The 18,938-nt window shown below is 35.6% G+C and overlaps 1 protein-coding gene across 1 annotated transcript in view; it reads left to right on the top strand.

Moving 5' to 3' along the window:
- The window catches only part of LOC122178826 (dynein axonemal heavy chain 5-like), a 147,431-nt gene that overhangs the window by 64,859 nt on the left and 63,634 nt on the right, over positions 1-18,938 (top strand). The window contains exons 49-59 of the mRNA XM_042869302.1: positions 3,968-4,057; positions 4,155-4,391; positions 4,913-5,080; positions 7,678-7,884; positions 8,909-9,238; positions 10,849-11,055; positions 11,143-11,385; positions 12,214-12,368; positions 14,552-15,216; positions 16,413-16,693; positions 17,035-17,250. Of these exons, the coding sequence (XP_042725236.1) occupies positions 3,968-4,057; positions 4,155-4,391; positions 4,913-5,080; positions 7,678-7,884; positions 8,909-9,238; positions 10,849-11,055; positions 11,143-11,385; positions 12,214-12,368; positions 14,552-15,216; positions 16,413-16,693; positions 17,035-17,250 (2,799 nt within the window). The remainder of the gene's footprint in view (positions 1-3,967; positions 4,058-4,154; positions 4,392-4,912; positions 5,081-7,677; positions 7,885-8,908; positions 9,239-10,848; positions 11,056-11,142; positions 11,386-12,213; positions 12,369-14,551; positions 15,217-16,412; positions 16,694-17,034; positions 17,251-18,938) is intronic.

Genomic DNA, 18,938 nt, shown 5'->3' with positions numbered 1-18,938 from the left:
TTTTGTCTGTGTAGGATATTTGGCAGTGAATTGTTAAATCCATGGTTATTTTATGGTGATGTCAAAACAGAAATGTTCTTTTTGTAATTGTTGCTGCAATTTTAGTTCTTGTTAGGAGAACCTAACACCAGGGAAGTGGATAAATGTGTATGTTTTTTTTTAATGTGAAAAAGTAAGATCTGAAAGAAATGAAGCTCCATTCAAGCTATTGTAATCTTTCTCAATTTCAGTTGTAACAGGAGCGCATTTGGTCCCTTATTTTTTTTTATATATTTTTAAATGATATGTGGTAGCTCAAATTAATTGAAGGCGATTTGATGCTGTATGGTGTTCTGAACTTCAATAGAAGTGACTGCAGTATCCCCTCTGATTTCATAATCTGTGCATCTGTTCCAGAAGAGATTTTTGAGATGGCATCTCTTTGATACATTCTCTTACTAAGTTCGGTTCAATCAATAGGTACACAGAGAGGATTCAGAATATTCTTTCTCTTTATTTTACCCTAGTGTACTGAATATTTTAAAAGTTTTCATTAGTATGATGGACAACGGTCCTAATGAATAATCTTAGCAGTATAATTTTTTTCAGTTGGAAAAAATTACTAATTTTTCTTTGAAAAGGTTAATAGAAATAATTACTTTTCAATCTTTCAGCTCTGTAATCTTTTGATTTCCTCACTTAAAATCTGTGGAACAAATGCAGCTTGTTGATATCGCTTCTCTTCCCATTTGCTCTCTTCTTCAATTTCCCTGTGTGAGTTGAGTCAGACTTCACCAAGGTTTCTCCTGTAATCTTTTTTTTCTTTGTTGGATTTAAAAAATGCTGTTTATAATGAACTTTGAGTGACATTTTCTGAAAGATTATTTTTGCATTATGTTTTGGAATGTCTAGAATGCTAACAAATGTCTTCTCACAGATATGTTTCATTTTAGTGCCTGTTCACTTCATAACTGATGTTTAACAAGCTATTCATTTTGTTCTACCTCAAAAGCATAATGATATGACATAGTATTTACTGCAGCAGCAAGAGAATCAATTCTGATAATGAATTTTAAAATATGCTTCCAAAGTAATGTATATATGGGTCAATTTACTGCTTCTTTGCTACAATACTGTTTATATTTTTTACTAAAACTTGCTCTGAAAATATAATAACAACATTTAAAATACCCAAGCCTGAAGCAATAGCAATAAAGTCCTGAAAAATATGTATTTTATTAGATTGAGAGATGAAAATACAGTGAAATATGAAGTTAGTTCTGTGCTGAAGGCTGCATTTGGAACTATCGAAATGTAAATGAAAGCTGTCATGCTGTCAGCTTTTTTTCACTCCTAATGAGCTGTCTTTGCTGCTCACATAATAGAAGCGATGACAGTGATTTTACAGATGAGGGTAACACTACTTTTGTATTCAGATATCTCTTTTTACAGTTAAGATTTCCCTCAGTGTATAAAAAAGATGGATAACTAAATACTAAAAGAAAATTTGTGAAATAAGGTGCTTTAACAATGGTATCAAAGCCCAAATACAGAGCCAAGTCAATTTAATGCTAATATTAAGAAAAGCACATATATAAGCAGCTTCCAGATATCTTTTTTTTTTCTTTTTTCTTTTTTTGAAGAAAATGAAGATTAGGCTGTAGATGGAAATACAGTAACTAAGGAGAGTCAGATTTTAAGTATACCTATAGAGGTCTTGTGAAGACAATCTAAATTGGAAAAATTAACTAAAATTGAGTATGATACTTGCTTCAGTAATTCCAGTTTGCTTAAAAAACCCCCAGTGATCATATTTGGTAATGAAAATAGAATTTGTTGTTGAAAGCCTATATACTGGACAAAATAATCATTAATAAAGGTACAGCAAATAGCAGTTATGTAGGAGGAAGTCCCAGAGAATAATAGTTATGAATTAATGTAAAGAGTTTAATTCTTTTCACGTATAGTGAAATATTCCTGCAAGATATTAGCTTTTATGTAAAAGACAGGGATAAAGTGAAGAACAAAACAAAACAAAAAAAAGAAGCAAGGCTCCAGCCTTATTGTGAATTAAGATTATATTTGAGTCCTTACTACTTCCATGGCGTGTTTTATACAGGGTGATTGTGGGGTTGAACATTCATTGTCCCGGTTTCTGTTCTTTCTTCTCAGTAACATTCCCTGCTTGAGAGTAATTTCAATCATGGAATAGAGTGATTTCAAGTTAACTTCCATCCCCTTGCAATGTCTCTGCTCTCTTAAAGTTATAGTACCATTGTTTTTTTAAATCTGCAAATGTTGCTGCTATCTGTAATCAACAGATCTTATCTGATTGAAATAATTATCCAAGACAGTTTTAAAGAATTGAAATAACTAACATAATTAAATTTACTTTTTTTTTTAAATTTGATCACACTCACTTTTTTTTTTTTTAAATTATATTTTAAAAATCTGTTATCCTGGATGCCTTATTGCCCTATTCTAGGGAACTCCTAAAGTCCTCAAAATAGCAGAGTACACAGATACGACATCTCTCTCCATCTGTGTTAGATCTCACCCTGATCACATCTGTGTAAAGGTTGCCATTGCCTCTGGAGCACAGAGCTGAATGCATAATACAGACTTTTCTGTCTTAAATATTAAAATGCTGATGCTTAAAATTCTATTAGAAATATTAATAACTTGGCATAATTTAGTTGTGTTTGTCAAAACCCTGTGAGCATGTTACCAACTTCTTGTCCTAAAGAGTATTCCAGAGTCCTGTGAATTCCACTGTAATTGGAAATGGCAGTGGGATGTTTTCTCATACAAGTTTTTACCATGTGATTTCGTTTTTTAATCTTTTGAAAGATAGCGAGTTCCTGATCCAAATTGTTTGCAATTTTTGTTTATTGGCCCAAATCATTTTTCCAGTTCTCCATCCAAACAAAATATTCTAATACATAACTAACTCATGCTAATTGCTGTCTAGAACTTGCGTCCTACTATCTGTCATATATTGTTTTAAAAATAGTAAAGTACTGGTGTATGTAGACCTAATGCTTTTCTTTTTTTTTCCCCATAAACTCGAAGAACAAAGATAACACAAACCCCACTGACATTTTAAGTAACATAAAACTTCTGTTTAAAACAGAGCTCCTTTAAGCACAGACAACTTTGACTTATGAAATATCTTTATTCTGAGTATCTCAAACCAATTGTTAAGCAATTTGAGGTTCTCAGTGTGACAGTTATCCTATTATACAGATGAAGAAGCTGAATCTCAGAGAGACTTACGTCCAAGTTTTTAAGGTCTTTAGAACAGAATCTCTCACACTGCTGGCATGTAGATGGCAAGTGATGTTTTAGAACAATTCTGCTCTTCCCAGAGTGGACTTTACATTAATTTGTGACTTTGCTGAAGATCTTACAGAAAACTTGAGGCAGGCACAGTAGCCATCACCATAGAGCAATCTGGAAAGTCTGGATTAAATTTAAATTATTTGCAAAATTCCCTTTGGATATTGTCATAGTTCTACAGAAAAGAGTGTATTAGTTTAAAGAGGGTACATTGTGGTGCAATGAGAACTGATCAAATGTAGATTTATAGTGGTGAGGTCATGTGTTACATGCATATCATTGCAGCAGTTTGAGTGCTTCTATCTTCCCATTAGACAAATGGCAATGGTAGATTAAAATCTCCAGCGGAGAGCAGAAATGGCAGATTTTTGATGTAACTGAAAAGCAGTCTTCAAACTGCTCTTTAGAAAATTGCTGTACAGCTTATGTGAATAATTCTGCTGGCTGTGGTAAATCAAATTTAAAGTATATTTTTGCTAGCCAATTTACTTGTTCTGTTCATACACTCGTAATTCCAGAAATGGGGAAAACATTTGTTAAGAACATAACAGAGAATATTGTTGAAATTAAGAAATTGGCCATGTCTAAGAACAAAGCATACCCTTGAAACAGGGAAGCAGATTCCTAATATGATATTTTTCATTTCCAGGATATGATCAATTTTGTTTTCTCTGCTGTGACACCAAAAATGGCAGTCTTAGAATGTATGTACATCAAACAAGCTATTGACGTTCTACAGGTAGATAAGACATCAATTTTTCTATCTGTCATTCTGTTATTTGCTCTGGGATGTTGTCCTAGGATGGTGGTTGTCACATATTGTATCTGCTTTGCAGGGTTTATTGTCAGATCGAGATGAAAAGCAGCTCAGTGAGGAACATATTGCTCGGTTGTTCATTTTTGCTGTAATGTGGTCAGTTGGAGCTCTTCTGGAACCTGATGACAGGTTGAAAATGGAGCTGTTCTTACGAAAGCATTCTGCAGTGAAAGAACTTCCAGCTGTGAATGGAGAAGAAACCATGTTTGAATTTGGCGTTAGTGCCAGTGGCCAATGGGAGCATTGGTCAAAGAAGGTTCGTATGCTGTGACATGATAACCTTTCTTAATGAGTATAAAGGAAAGATGTATTTGGCAAGAGACAGATTATTTTATCATTTAAGGTGCCCTTCATAATTCTGTTAAGGAGATTAACCCTATGAACTGCTCAAGAGTTTCCTTTTTGAAATACTTTTTTCTTTCCTTCATAAATATTTTTTGTGGAGAATGGAAACATGCATTTAAAATAGCTTTAGAAAAGAAACAGAAAAGTTATCTTAGGTTTGTCTGCTGCCTGTCACCGTAGTAATCTGTCTGTCACCCAGCAAGAAAAAAACTATCTTAATGTAATAGAGAATAATGAAATGAAAATATCCCATTAGTATACTAACATCCTTTTACAAAAGCTTGGCAAGGTACTGCTTGCTTATAAATCAATGCTTAGTTTTCAGGAAGAAAGATTTTGCAAATGCAGTGCATTTGTTTTTGTGTTCTAATATAAAGTGTCTGTGTGGCAATGTACAAAATCTTAAACATTTTTCATAACTTTCTCATTCAGGTCCCTGAATATATTTACCCTAGAGATTCAGAACCAGAATATACTTCCATTCTAGTTCCAAACGTAGACAGTGTTCGAACAGACTTTCTAATGTACACTATCATGAAGCAAGGAAAAGCTGTTTTGCTAATTGGGGAACAGGGAACAGGAAAAACAGTTATGATTAAGGTAGGTGGAATGGAAAAACGAGTTATATTTTCATATGATAACATTGCAGTAAAAATAATTGACATTGACAGAAGTGTTAAATTGAAGTGAAAGATCAATGCCTCCCACTGAGGCATTTTTCCAATACTCACATACTCTACAATCAAAAAACCAAAAGTATCTGTACTTTAGTACAAAGGGTTTATTTAAACTTTGCTAACCATGATCACAAGGTTGTGTGACATGTAAATGCTCTCTTATCTTTCTTTTCTTTGGATAAGCCAAACTGCTGATTTTGCTAAGGAAATATTAATTCTTGAAGGATTTAATTATTATTATTTTCATTTGCTTTCTCAGTGGTGAAATATATGAATTGATTTTTCTTTTACACCCTTGTTGCATGGACTTTCTTTACAAGCCACACTGAAAAGAAATAAGGAACATCCTTCTTTACTTGGGATAATATTTCAGAGGGGAAATTTAGTGCTCAAAATCTGCTTTCTTATTTTCCTCAGTGGAAAAGGCGGACTGCTCTTTCTGTGCAAAAAATAGAACATAACTGCTATTAAATTAATGTATGTACTAATGACATGTAAAAATTAGTAACTGACTACAGAAGACAATAAAAAAAAGAATGAGCAAACACAAATTTCACATCAAACTTGAAATCCCTTTTAAAAAATCAAAATGTTATGGTTTTTAGCATGGTTTCTACAATTTTTAGGGAAATATGTATACTCTTTCATCAGTGAAGGATAGTTACATAAGCCTAACCTCCTGTTAGGACAACTGAATGTACTGTACAAGCATCTGTCTTCTACTGGAGAATTTGCAGAGGCTTGGAAATTAAAAATATTTGAAAAAAACTGGCCTAAACTGACCTTTGGCTTTCATAAAATCTGGAACCATTTTATGTCCTCCAGGGATGTGCTTTCTGTGCCCTGACATAAAGTGAATTGTACCAATGCCAGTTGCCATTAATACTACTTTTTCAGCTCAGCTGTTGATGCCAACATGCATGCCAGTGTAATGTCAACTTCTGTTCTTGGCACCAGCGGGAGAACTATTTTAGCAGAGTGCACAGGCGGGGTCTGGATGGTGGTCTCGATATTCTGCATGCTGGATTTTGGCCAGATACTGGCAACCTTGATCCTTCAGCTGCCATTCCTGTCCCTAAAAGTAATTGGAACTGATTCTTGGGTGTTGCTTACCTAAAGTCTATTCTATGGAGCAGAGTATGTTCCTTACACATGGGAGTTTAGTGTCAAAAAGTGCCAGTAGATATTTGATGTTATTTAAAGTTAAGACTGAAAATTAACTACCCCTACAAATGTTCCCCTTCTGCTTTCTCCTTCTGTAGAATTTAGCTTTTCAGTACCTAGTGAAGAAGAAATTTCCAGACATAAGCTTCTACTTTCATAAAGAAGTTAAAAAGATTTAATATAGAACTCTACGGGTACTAATCTGAACGTTAGAGTAAGGCATCAGTGTATTAAATGAAGAACTTACAATGGAATGCTTCTTTAAGATCTTTACTTTGCACTCTATATTCTTAATTGGTGAATTGCAGACTTGAAACTTGTGTGACAGCGTTGAAAATTGCATACAGAACCTGATAGTTCACTAAATAAAATAACCTAATTGAATAAACTTATTTTTCAAAGATATTTCTTTGCACAGGTGTATATTTAGAGTGGTTGGGAGTGGTTATACATTCATGGTTGTGGTGAGTTGGCCTTGGCTGCTTAATCAAGAATGATAGAAGTTTACTTTTATGACATACCAAACATCTCTCATCATCACTTTTATAAAGATAAGAATATGAAGGATATTCAACTTTGTCATCATGGTGGGAGAACTAAGTCTTTAACAGAAATAATGTTGGAAATCTGGAATTTTTAGTACTAATTTATGACCCAGGATTCTTATTAAACAAAACATTTCCCTTGTTTTATATGTATGTCTTGGTATGACTCCAGGGTTATTATTTTTTTTTTTTAATTTAAATTTTGTTATAAAACCACTCTAAATAAAAAGAATGAATCTCTTGCTGTTTCAGGGCATTAGCAGCTGCTGTGGAAATTGTATGCATTCATAAAACCCAAGGATTCCTTCATTAAGAGAAGATAAATATCAGTAAATCTAATCTGTGTTTGATCTTACACTACTCTTCCTTTACTCTGCTTTAGTTGTTAGGTATGGTGTTATGATGTAAATGTAAAAATGTGGTTTTTTTTCACTCGTTCCTTGAAGATTGCTGTAACACATGATCATTAGTAACATGAGTTTAGAAACCCCTCAACAATTACTAATGCAAAATTTATTTGCATCCTGAGTTGTCATATGTCTATTTGTTGAGATGCTTAGTAAATGTCTAAGTATAAAAACTTTTATACTTAGAAACTTTATAGAAAGCATGATTGGAGAGTTTTAATTTTAGATGGGGGACAGTATATTTACTTTAAATAAACTGCTTCTTGACATTTAAAAGTTACTAGCAGGACTGAGGTTTTGTAGATGTTTGATTTTTGCAGGGCAGCTGGGCATCTCTGTATCCTGGCAACTGAAATAACCTGGAGTTACCAATTTAATTTGCTTAGAATTGGCTTATCTTACAGGGTTACATGAACAAGTATGATCCTGATGTTCACTTGTCCAAGTGTCTGAACTTTTCTTCTGCAACTCTACCAAATATGTTCCAAAGGAGCATAGAAAGTTACATAGATAAAAGAATGGGTACCACTTATGGTCCTCCAGCAGGGAAGAAAATGACTGTCTTTATTGATGACATCAACATGCCCGTGATTAATGAATGGGGTGATCAGGTAAAAGGAAACTGCTAACATTTGAGAACTGATGGTCTTATCATTATTACTAATGGAAACAGTTACTAAATGAACAGAACTAAATGAACATTACTAAATGAAACCTGCAGGTTTCAGAGGAAAGAAAGTGTAGGAAAAAAGTAAAATATGGACTAGATCAAATATATCTCCTAAAAGCAATTTCCCCAAGGCAGTTTTTCTGTGGGTGATAAACTTTGGTGTCAACCCCAAAAGATTGCCAGTGTCAAGCCATTTGGTACAGACATTATAGATTCTAAATCTTTTGTTTTGTCTACATACAGAGCCTGCAGAATTTACAAGCTATCTGTACTAAAACAAGTTTGAGAAAGAATGTATACAAGTACAGGTAGAAATTCTTTCCTTCCATCCACTCTGGACTTTAAAATACAGTTATTTTTAGGTGAAATCTCATGCTACAGTAGACACACAAGTCTAGTGAGCTGCTTGGAGGTACTAATGAATGCTTTATTGACCTGTACCCCAAAATTTTGACTTTAAAAGACTTGCTTGTATAGTCATATTCCTCCACCTTATGTAGCTCTGTAATCCTGTTTTCTCGCTACCTCTATACAGGTGAAAGTGTGACTGTATTTTGTGCTGAACTAACCATTCTATGTCACTCATCTATATACCCATGTCAATCTGAAAAAATAGTCTGACTGGATGTAACTTCAAAGATACGCATTTTCTTAGCTTAATATTATGGAAACTGAATTGAATGCTAAACCTCACTAATACTTAGCTCACAAAGTTTAGATGCAGCTAATTCATTGCACTGGGGCTCTTCTTACAATTTTGTATAATTGTAAATTGCTAAATGCCCAACAAAATACCTGAAATTCAGAAATATGGGAGATGTTTCCTTTTGTTTATTGATTTGTTATACTACAGATTTTCTCTTCTTTCCTTCTTCTTCTTCTTCTTCTTTTTTTTTTTTTTTAAGTGGAAAACCCCCAAGATATTAACTGCCCCATTTCTTTTTTTTGGGGGGGGGGATAACTAGGTCACCAATGAGATTGTAAGACAACTGATGGAACAGAAAGGTTTCTACAACTTGGAGAAGCCAGGTGAATTTACGAATGTGGTTGATATTCAGTTTGTAGCTGCAATGATTCACCCTGGGGGAGGTCGGAATGACATCCCACAACGCCTGAAACGCCAGTTCACCATCTACAACTGCACGCTACCTTCCAGTTCATCTATTGACAAAATATTTCGAACAGTAGCTGAAGGCTATTTCTGTGAGCAACGAGGTTTTTCTGAGGAAATATGTAAACTGGCTTCTGCATTAGTATCTACAACACGAAAAGTATGGCAAACAACAAAAGCAAAGGTAAATTTATGTCCATTATGAAGTCTATGAAGCATCTGACCATGACAAAATAATAAGACTAAGACTTTGTTTTACTGCCATGTGTGTTTATACTTCACAAGATACCTGTAGGTATATCTGTTGTCTGAAGTTCCCATTATGAATTTTTTAATATAAGTACCTCACTATTTGAATGTCTATCATGTATATCTTGAATGTCACCACATGGCACATATGGGACAAACAAATGACCAGAAGCAGCCTGCATGTGTTTACAAAAGGCAGGTCCTTCCTAATTAACCTGCCTGACTAACCTTCTATATCAAAATGACCCATTTAGTAGACGAGAGAGAGGCTGTGGATGTTGTTTACCTGAATTGTAGTAAAGCATTTGACACGTTTGCTTAGTATTCTCATGTCCAAGCTCATGGCTTGGATAGGTGTGTTGTTCTGTAGGTAAAGAACTGGTTGGATAGCTGGGCTCAAAGAGTCATGGTGAATGGAATTCCATCCATTTGGTGGCTGATCACCCATAGTGTTTTGCAGGAGTTAATATTGAGCCTATTTGTCTTTTAGCTTTCCAGTTAGCTGACAGTGTTGATCTGCTTGGGGTAGGAAGGTTTTGTAGAGGGATATGGATGGGCTAGGCCCATAGGATGAGTCCAGTTGCATGACTAGAAAAGGACTTGAGGGTCCTGGTCAACAACTAGCTGAACAGGAGCCAGCAGTGTACCCAGATGTCCTAGAAGGCCAGTGTCATTCTGGCCAGAAATAGTGTGAATAAGGACGTTGTTGTTCCTTGTACATGTCCACCGGGAGACTATGCTTCAAGTGGGCCCCTCACTTTAACAAGAATATTTAATTGCTTGAGTCTGTCCAGAGAAGAGCAACAAAGCTGGCGAAGGGACTAGAAATCAAAAGTCATGAAGACTAACTGAGGAAATTAGGGCTGTTTAGTTTGGAGAAGAAGAGGCTGAGAGGAGACCTCATCTCTCTCTTTGAACAACTACTTGAAAGGAGATTGCAGAAAGAAAAATGTTTGTCTTTTTTTTTTCTCAGGTGAAATGAAAAGCTGGATACAGGCATGGAATGAAATTTGGAAAGTTAAAATTACAGCATAGAGGTGCCCCTTTTTTTTTTTTTAGTGAAAAAAGTGGAGGAGGGTAGTGGAAAGGATAGATATGGTTTTGATACATGATCTGTCGATGTAAACTTGGCTTATATAGAGAAATAGCGACTTCCTCGTGTAGTTTTGGAAAGGATGAAAAAAGAGTGACAGAAATGATTTGGAAGAAAGAGTACGAAAAATGCCACAATTTAAGCAATATTGATGTTCTTACTGTCGCCTTTAATGCCATTGTTAACTAACTTTTCTTGGCTACTTTCCAGTCTGCATTACTGAAACCTGTAAGATTCAAAGAAACTTGTGTGAAATTTATGTGAAATTAAAGAGCTGGTTATTACTACTGTCATTTCTTCATTTTTACCTTTGCTTTTTAAATGCTTAGTGTGCATTTCTGCTATAACGTAATATTTATGTTGAAGTTTGTGAAAATATACAGTATTAATTTAACTCTAACTAGGAAATATTTAGTAGTTATTTGAACATAGATTATGATGTTCTTTTGCAGATCTTACCAACTCCAGCTAAATTTCATTACATCTTTAATTTACGAGACCTTAGTCGTATTTGGCAAGGAATGCTAACTGTTACTTCTGAAGTCTGCCAGAGCATCAGTGTTTTGGTAGCCTTGTTCCAGCATGAATGCAGACGTGTTATTGCAGACAGGTTCATCAGCCAAAGTGATAAAGACTGGTTTGAAGATATGATAAAAAAGGTAGGCAAATAGCATTAAAGTATTTGCTACAGAAAGGGACCAATAAAATGTTTCATAATTAAAATGATCCTTAATGTATTGTTGTAGACTGCTGCTGCAGAACACAATCAAAATCTATTTGAAGATGGATCTACAGAATTATACTTTGCAGATTTTTTGCGTGATGCCCCAGAAGCCACTGGAGACGAGCCTGATGATGTAGAATTGAAGGCTCCTAAAATTTATGAACCTATCCCATCTTTGGATTATTTGGCTGAAAGATTACAAATGTTCATGCAACAGTACAATGAAAGCATCAGAGGATCAAAGATGGATTTAGTATTTTTCAAGGTATTAGTGCTTCTAGTTATGTTATTACAAAACCACCTGATCTTTTGCACTTTACCGATGCGTGTGTTTTAAACTCTTCCTTCAGATTATTCTTGGAGATAGCCGAAATGGCAAGACATGTATCCAGTGATCCTTATAGGTATACAAAGGCACATTTGTGTCTCCCAGATGCTTTAATTCTCAAAAATTATCCCATCTTTTTATAGTTCCCCATTTTTTATTTCTCGTGTCTTGCATAATCCAATGCACAAGTCATTTGTTTCTACAGTTCACATCATACTGGTCATCTGGCTCAAAGGTCTATTGATGCTTGGTGCTCTTTTATCTTTAGATTGGGTTCTTTAGTTGATTTTTAGAACATTTCAGATTATTTGTTACTCTAAAAACCACAGTTGAATAAGAAATTTCTATAGTGTACTTATACTTTTGGCAGCCTATGTAGAGAGACTGTAAGTAGCTCACCTAAAAAGTTGGAGGAGGCTGTCAATCCGCTTCCTTTCTAGTTTTCCTCCAAGTCCTTAAGGAGACATATGTTTGATTCTGCTATGTACAAATATCACATATAACAGCGTGTCATATGAGCTTCATACAGGGACATTTCTCCTGGACTAGGTCTGCTGGTCACTGAAGAAAAGGGAAATCTCTTGTTGATTCTGTTGAATACAGGACTGAGTATTCGGCAACTGGCTTCAAAGAAGGTCTCTAGCTGTTCTGAGGCAGTTGCTTAGTTATGTGCTTCTAGATAAATATACACTGTATTATTTTTTATATCTTAACACCCCCCCCCCCCCCGCCCCCACCCCCCCTTTTTTTTTTTTCAATACATAGGATGCAATCATTCATTTGATTAAAATATCACGGATTATTCGTACTCCACAAGGAAATGCGTTGTTGGTTGGTGTGGGTGGATCTGGAAAACAGAGTCTGACCAGACTAGCATCATATATTGCTGGATACGAGAGCTTTCAGATTACTTTAACAAGGTAACACGATACAGTGTACGTAGATATTTCCTGCAGAAATGAACTCCAAACATGCGTTAAAGCAATGCAAACCTGTCAAACATTTTATCCCTCACTGTAAACTACATTTTCAACCAAAAGCACCTGTGTAAATACACAATCCGTAGATGACTGACCCTGGGTCTTTGTTTTGGGGCCTTTATGCCATTAAGTCTTCCTTTCCTTCAGCATTTGAGTTTGCAGTGCATGCTTGTAAATTCCCTCTAAATCATTTTACACTGAAGGTATGGCTGGGGGAAATAGTAACTTTTGTTACAGATGCCTACAGAACCGAGACTGTATTATTACAACTGTTACTATTACTTAATAGTGGGTAGTAGTGAAATTTAGTAATTTGTGGAAACTGAGGGGAAGAGAAGGGAACTCTTGATTTATCTATCTAATCTATTTGTTAGAGCCCTGTATTTTAAGTTGCAGTTATTTGGTTTCTTTTCAGAGGGAGAAGGAGTCAGGAGGAGGATGAGTAGAGACAGAATAGGAAATAAGGTTTCCTCTGCCTTTATTCTGTAGATGTTGTTTTGAAACAACAGTCCCTGTCATTCCTCACTAGAGAATTGGAAGAGATCTTTCCAATTATTTGTCAGTTAATTGTCTGGAAGGCGTTCATTTAAATCTTCCTGAAGCAACTGAGAGTGTAATGACTGCCCTTCACCTGTTTATCATTTTAAATAGCATTTACAGGGTTAAGAATCCATGATTGGCAGTGTGTATTTCTCTGTTTTCGAGGGTGGATAGTGACAGGACAAGGGGGAATGATTTTAAACTGAGACAGGGGAGGTTTAGTTTAGATATTAGGAGGAAGTTTTTCGCACAGAAGGTGGTGATGCAGTAGAATAGGTTGCCCAAGGAGGTTGTGGATGCCCCATCCCTGGAGGCATTCAAGGCCAGGCTGGATGTGGCTCTGGGCAGCCTGGTCTGGTGGCTGGCGACCCTGCACATAGCAGGGGGGTTGAAACTCGATGATCATTGTGGTCCTTTTCAACCCAGGCCATTATATGATTCTATTTCTCTTTGAAAACTACAGAACATGTTGAGAATTTTTCACTTGTATGTTCTTACCAGAATACCACAAATCATCTGTAGTAATTACAGTTCACACTAGCAAATTGAACTGTTAGATTGTTGCACAATTTCTACAGTGCTTTCATTCAAAGTATTTGTGGAGTTCTGTTAAGATGGAGGTGCAAGGGCACTAGAAGATTTTCTGTATGGTATAATTTCAAAACAGAGTTTTGTTTTCAAATATTGAACAGTGCATTGTCTGTATTACATTACGTAGGACTCTTGGAAATTAACTGATTTCAAAGAACACAAGTGCCTAATTCCAGCAATTTAATAATGCAAGGACAAAATGGACAAAAATCTGGCATTTTATTAACTTCAGTTTACTTTTCTTGACATTTCTCAATCTGAATCATTAATTTGCATGGAATTCATCAGAATCATTCTTGTATGCGCCAACTGTAAGAGGTGTAAGGAATGAATCAGCCCAAGTGATAATATGTTCAATATTACAAATATTGACAATATAATAACACAAATAACACAATTGAAAACTCAGCTGTGGTTATTCTTGTCTCTTAATGATTTTATTTAATGTTCTCTTAATATCTTTGAAAGATAATACATCGGTATTTAAGTTTAACAGCAGTGGGTAATAGAGCCTACTTGACAACTTTGTCCAGCTATACTAACCTTCAATTTGAACAAAGAGCTTAAGTCTACAATCTTCAGGGATGCAAAGCATCTGTATCATGCATATGTTAAAGATAGCATTACTCTTACATTTTATTTTCTAGCACCTTATTCTATTGGTTTCACCTCCTCTCCTATGATTTATGGAACCAATCATTCACTTTGGGAAAATATTTAATTAAAAAAATCCCTGAAAAATGAAAGTGGAAGATACAGTGTCATGGTTTCATGAATTTTTGTTATCAGTAGTCAACATCATAACATCATGTTTTTCCCCTGCCCTATTAGTCACAGAACCAGGCTGAACCAGCCCATAAATCATGGACATACAGTATTTATTTCATATGTAGAATTTTATCCTGCCTAAATAAACTGAGCTGTATGAAAGGTATTTCCCAGAATGATCTATCATTTTTGTTCTCTCTTTCTTTAATTCTTTTCTGTCCCAGAACATATGCCACCAATAACTTCTTGGATGATCTGAAAATCTTGTACCGCACTGCTGGGCAAAAAGGAAAGGGCATTGTCTTTATATTCACAGACAATGAAATCAGAGATGAATCTTTTCTTGAGTACCTGAATAATGTTTTGGCTTCAGGTGAAGTCTCAAATCTTTTTGCACGAGATGAAATAGGTGAAATCACACAAGATCTGATACCAGCAATGAGGAAAGAGTATCCAAAGCGTACTCCCACTGGTGAAAATCTTTATAATTACTTTCTTACTCGAGTTCGCAATAACTTACATGTGGTACTTTGTTTTTCTCCTGTTGGGGAAAAGTTCAGAACTCGTGCACTCAAATTTCCAGCTCTGATTTCAGGCTGTACCATGGACTGGTTCCAGCGTTGGCCTAAAGATGCTCTTGTAGCAGTTGCACAACATTTTTTAGTTTCCTACCCTATAGAGTGCACAGATGAAGTAAAACAAAGTGTTATTAACACCATGGGAATATTTCAAGATATTGTAGCTGAAAAATGTGTTGAGTACTTTGAACGATACAGACGCCGAACGTTTGTGACTCCAAAATCTTACCTGTCCTTCATTGGAGGCTACAAAGCTATTTATAAAGAGAAGTTTGCCAGTGTTGGAAGTTTGTCTGAACGTATGAGAACAGGTACTGTAAATTTTGGCTGTGTATTTTTTTATATATATTTATTTGTTAAGTTGAGAAGAATCAGAATGTTAAAGAGTTAATTCTTACATGTCTAGAGAGTTAGCTTATGGAATTGAACTGTGAGCTCACTTTCGTTTGGAAGCAGGCTGTCTTATTTTCAGCTGTGTTGTGTATGATTACAAAACATATGGAGTTTTTGTTTTGAGTAACTTTGTGAATATTGCATTTTGCAGATGAGTGTTTAAAATAGCACCAGTTAGCAGCTAAAATACCTAAAGCTCCTGCTTCTATATGCCTGTATGCCATAGCACTACTGACTTCCTAGTTTTCACATTTAAACATACTAAAATTAAATCCGAGGCAAAATATGTAATAATCAGATTCAGTCAGATTATTTTAAATAAACATTATATAGCATGCATAAAATTACTAAAATAGTGCACTGCATACACAGTTAACAAATGGTTTCTGAAATTGAATGGTGTTTAGAACTGGACATGAACTGAAATAATTTCTTCTCCTACTGCCACCAACTTCAGAGTAGTGCTATTTACACACATCTGCTTGGATAGATGGTGACTGGATGACTGGAATGAACATTTGTGCTTTTTTTTTTTTTTTGAAGGTTAGAGAGATTTACATGATTTGTATGCATGCATTTACTAATAAGGATTTTTATACATATAGATACAAGTAATTTTTTTCATCCTTTGATAAAATTTTTGAAATATTACTGAAGAATCTAGCCTCCCTGCTCATCTGGATCTTTATATGTTTAATGTAGAAGCTCAGCCTAATCTCACCTTCCTTTGCATTATTTGGGGTGTCAGGTTCCTCTTCTCTGTTCTGTGGATCTTAGGAACAGTTTAGTACTTCATATAGTCTTGTGAATTTTGCACTGCTTGCATTTTTTAGCATCCCTCTCACATACAAAAATATAAGTAAGTGATCAATGACAGATTCTGACAGTTATCTGACTGATTATCCATAAAAATTATCCAAAGATTATCCATAAAATAATAATAATAAAATACATGAAATATTAAACAAATATTAACCCTGCTTTATCTAGGTGGGGATCACTCACTGGCATTTCTAAATGTGAATATGAGTGACTTATTTTCAGTATCCAGACCACTTCACTGAGGTTTTTCTCTCATGTACTCATATTGCTGCATGGAATTTATTTTACACAGGTCTTGCAAAACTGATGGAAGCTGAGGTTTCAGTAAATCAGCTTTCCAAAGAGTTGGTGATGAAAGAGAAAGATTTGGCTGTAGCTTCAAAAAAAGCTGATGAAGTTTTATTGGAAGTAACAATGAAAGCCCAAGCTGCCGAAAAGGTGAAAATGCAGGTGCAAAAGGTAAAAGACAAAGCTCAGGTCATTGTGGATGACATTGCCATTGACAAAGCAGCAGCAGAAGAGAAGCTTGAAGCTGCAAGACCTGCTTTGGAAGAAGCAGAGGCAGCCCTGCAGGTCAGAATCAAAGATACTATGAACATACATGTATTTTGCAATTGCTGTTTGTGGAATATTGTGGTTGAAAACATAAAATAATATGAAAGGTCTAGCAGTGACCTGGTAGAAAAAAAAACTGAAAAGCGAGGTAGTGGAGTGGTAAGATAAGAAGTACCTCTGCTGTCAGGTAATAAAATGAGTCACTTAGTGGTACAGGCAGTCTGGCCTTTCTGTAGTGCTACTTCTGGGTCACCTGCAAAACTGAAGCAGTGGCATTAAATATGCAGTCCCCTGCAAAACATCTTTCTCTACCATCAAGTGATGGTTTAAATAAATTGATTATTTTCTTCTCTTTACAGACAATAAAGCCCTCTGACATTGCAACTGTTCGCAAACTGGGTAAACCTCCTCACTTGATAATGCGAATAATGGATTGTGTGCTACTTTTATTCCAAAGGAAAATAGACTCAGTAACAATTGATCAAGAACGCCCATGTGTGAAGCCATCATGGACTGAGGCTCTGAAACTAATGAATAACTCTGGATTTCTTGGCATGTTGCTTAGTTTTCAGAAGGTAAGGAGTTGTTAATGGCATTATTACTCCCATAGCTATCTTAGAGATCAGGTAAAATCGTTCTCACATTTGTGTGTTATATCATCCACAGGAACAGAAGGACATAGTCTGAAACACATTAGGTTTTGTGCATCTATTGTTATTGGCTGATAACAGTTTTTCTCTCCATTTTCATGGTTCTTTATTTAAGCAAACTTTCTCCTGGACCACACAGTTATGATGGCAATTATACAATTATTCCAAGTACTGAATCAAATCTTGAGAAGCTTGATTGTATCTTTATTCAAGCAGCTCTTGCTTCTCAGTAGGAATTTGCTAAAAAGGGTCCACTATTGATTTTTTGGTTGTTTTCCCGTCTCTACTGAGATGGTCTCCATCTACCAGACCTGTTTGTGTATAAAGTGCTCCAGAACACCATCTCCCAAATTGTTTGATGGGGAGGAAATATAAAAGAGAATGAAAAACCTGCAAAAATACTGAGCTACTGCAAACTTTTGGGACTATATTATTAGAAAAGTATTAAAGTGCAGAATGATCAACCAAATGAAAAAAAACAGATTTTTACTTCTTTCAGGGGCAAAAGCCTGCCCCATTTACACCAAGATTCTCTAGACTGTGGTGCAAGGGGAATTTCTTGCCAGGGAAGAGAAGATGTACCTAGACGTAGCTAGACCAGAAGAAGACCTGGGATGGATTATAGAATGGCAAAATCAGGGCTCAACTCCCAGTCCAGAAAACCAAGCAGGTTTTGGCAAAACCTGTGTTTTCTGCAGTGTTGCAGAAAACTCTGTTCATTTGTGCATGGATTCTTAAATCAGCTTCAGCTGTGCATTTTGCTGATGTCTTTTTAAGCTACTGGAGTTCTTCCGTTGTGCAGATGTGGCTTGAAACTGCTACTCTTGCTATCCCTAGGAGCTGCTTCTCCCTGTGAGCCATATTGACATGGCAGCATGTGGAATACTTATGCAATCTCTGCAGACAGTCTCCTTCTGGGGCTGTCAATCTGGCCACTTTTCCCAGTGCTGCCTTCTCTAAACAGATAGAGGAAGTGAGTTCAAAGATAATGGGGATCAATTATACACTCCTTACTCAAGCATATGAGGTTTCCAGTTTTAGCACTTATCGGTGCTACATGCTCTTGCTGGTAGTTTGGAACACATTTAACTTTATTCAGAGCAATCTGAACAGCCTCTGTGAGGCTATGTTCCTGCAGGAACTCATACTGATGAGTGTGACAAGGAATTCCAGATTCTGTCTATCCCTGATGAAGTACTTTCTATGTCATCCCATTGCCTTATTTCTTCTTTCCAGTATAGACCATACGTGAGAAGTAAGGCTGTCATGTCTGGAGTTCTGAGTATACTATACTGGTTTTTTTTTTTTTTTTTTTTTTTTTTTTTTTTTTTTTTTTTTTTTTTTGTGAGATTTTTGATATTTTCTTATTTTTGTTGTGCAAGGAAGATCAGTGGAAGAAAAAAACTCCTAGGGCTTAAAATTTGTTCCTCGAAAAGAATGACATGTGAATAGGATCTTAGGCCACTATTGTTTGGTCTTTGCTGCACCCTTGCTGGCTTGCTAACTTATAATTTCAAGTAGGAGAATAAAAAAATGAAAATGTTTATCCATCACTACTCTTCATATTAGTAAATGTCATAATTAGAACATCATAATACATGATATTAAGAATA

Source organism: Lagopus leucura, unplaced genomic scaffold, assembly GCF_019238085.1.
Source record: "Lagopus leucura isolate 7727_CA_CO unplaced genomic scaffold, USGS_WTPT01 Super-Scaffold_100002, whole genome shotgun sequence".
NCBI lineage: Eukaryota > Metazoa > Chordata > Aves > Galliformes > Phasianidae > Lagopus > Lagopus leucura.
This window is presented reverse-complemented; position numbering and strand designations above follow the sequence as displayed.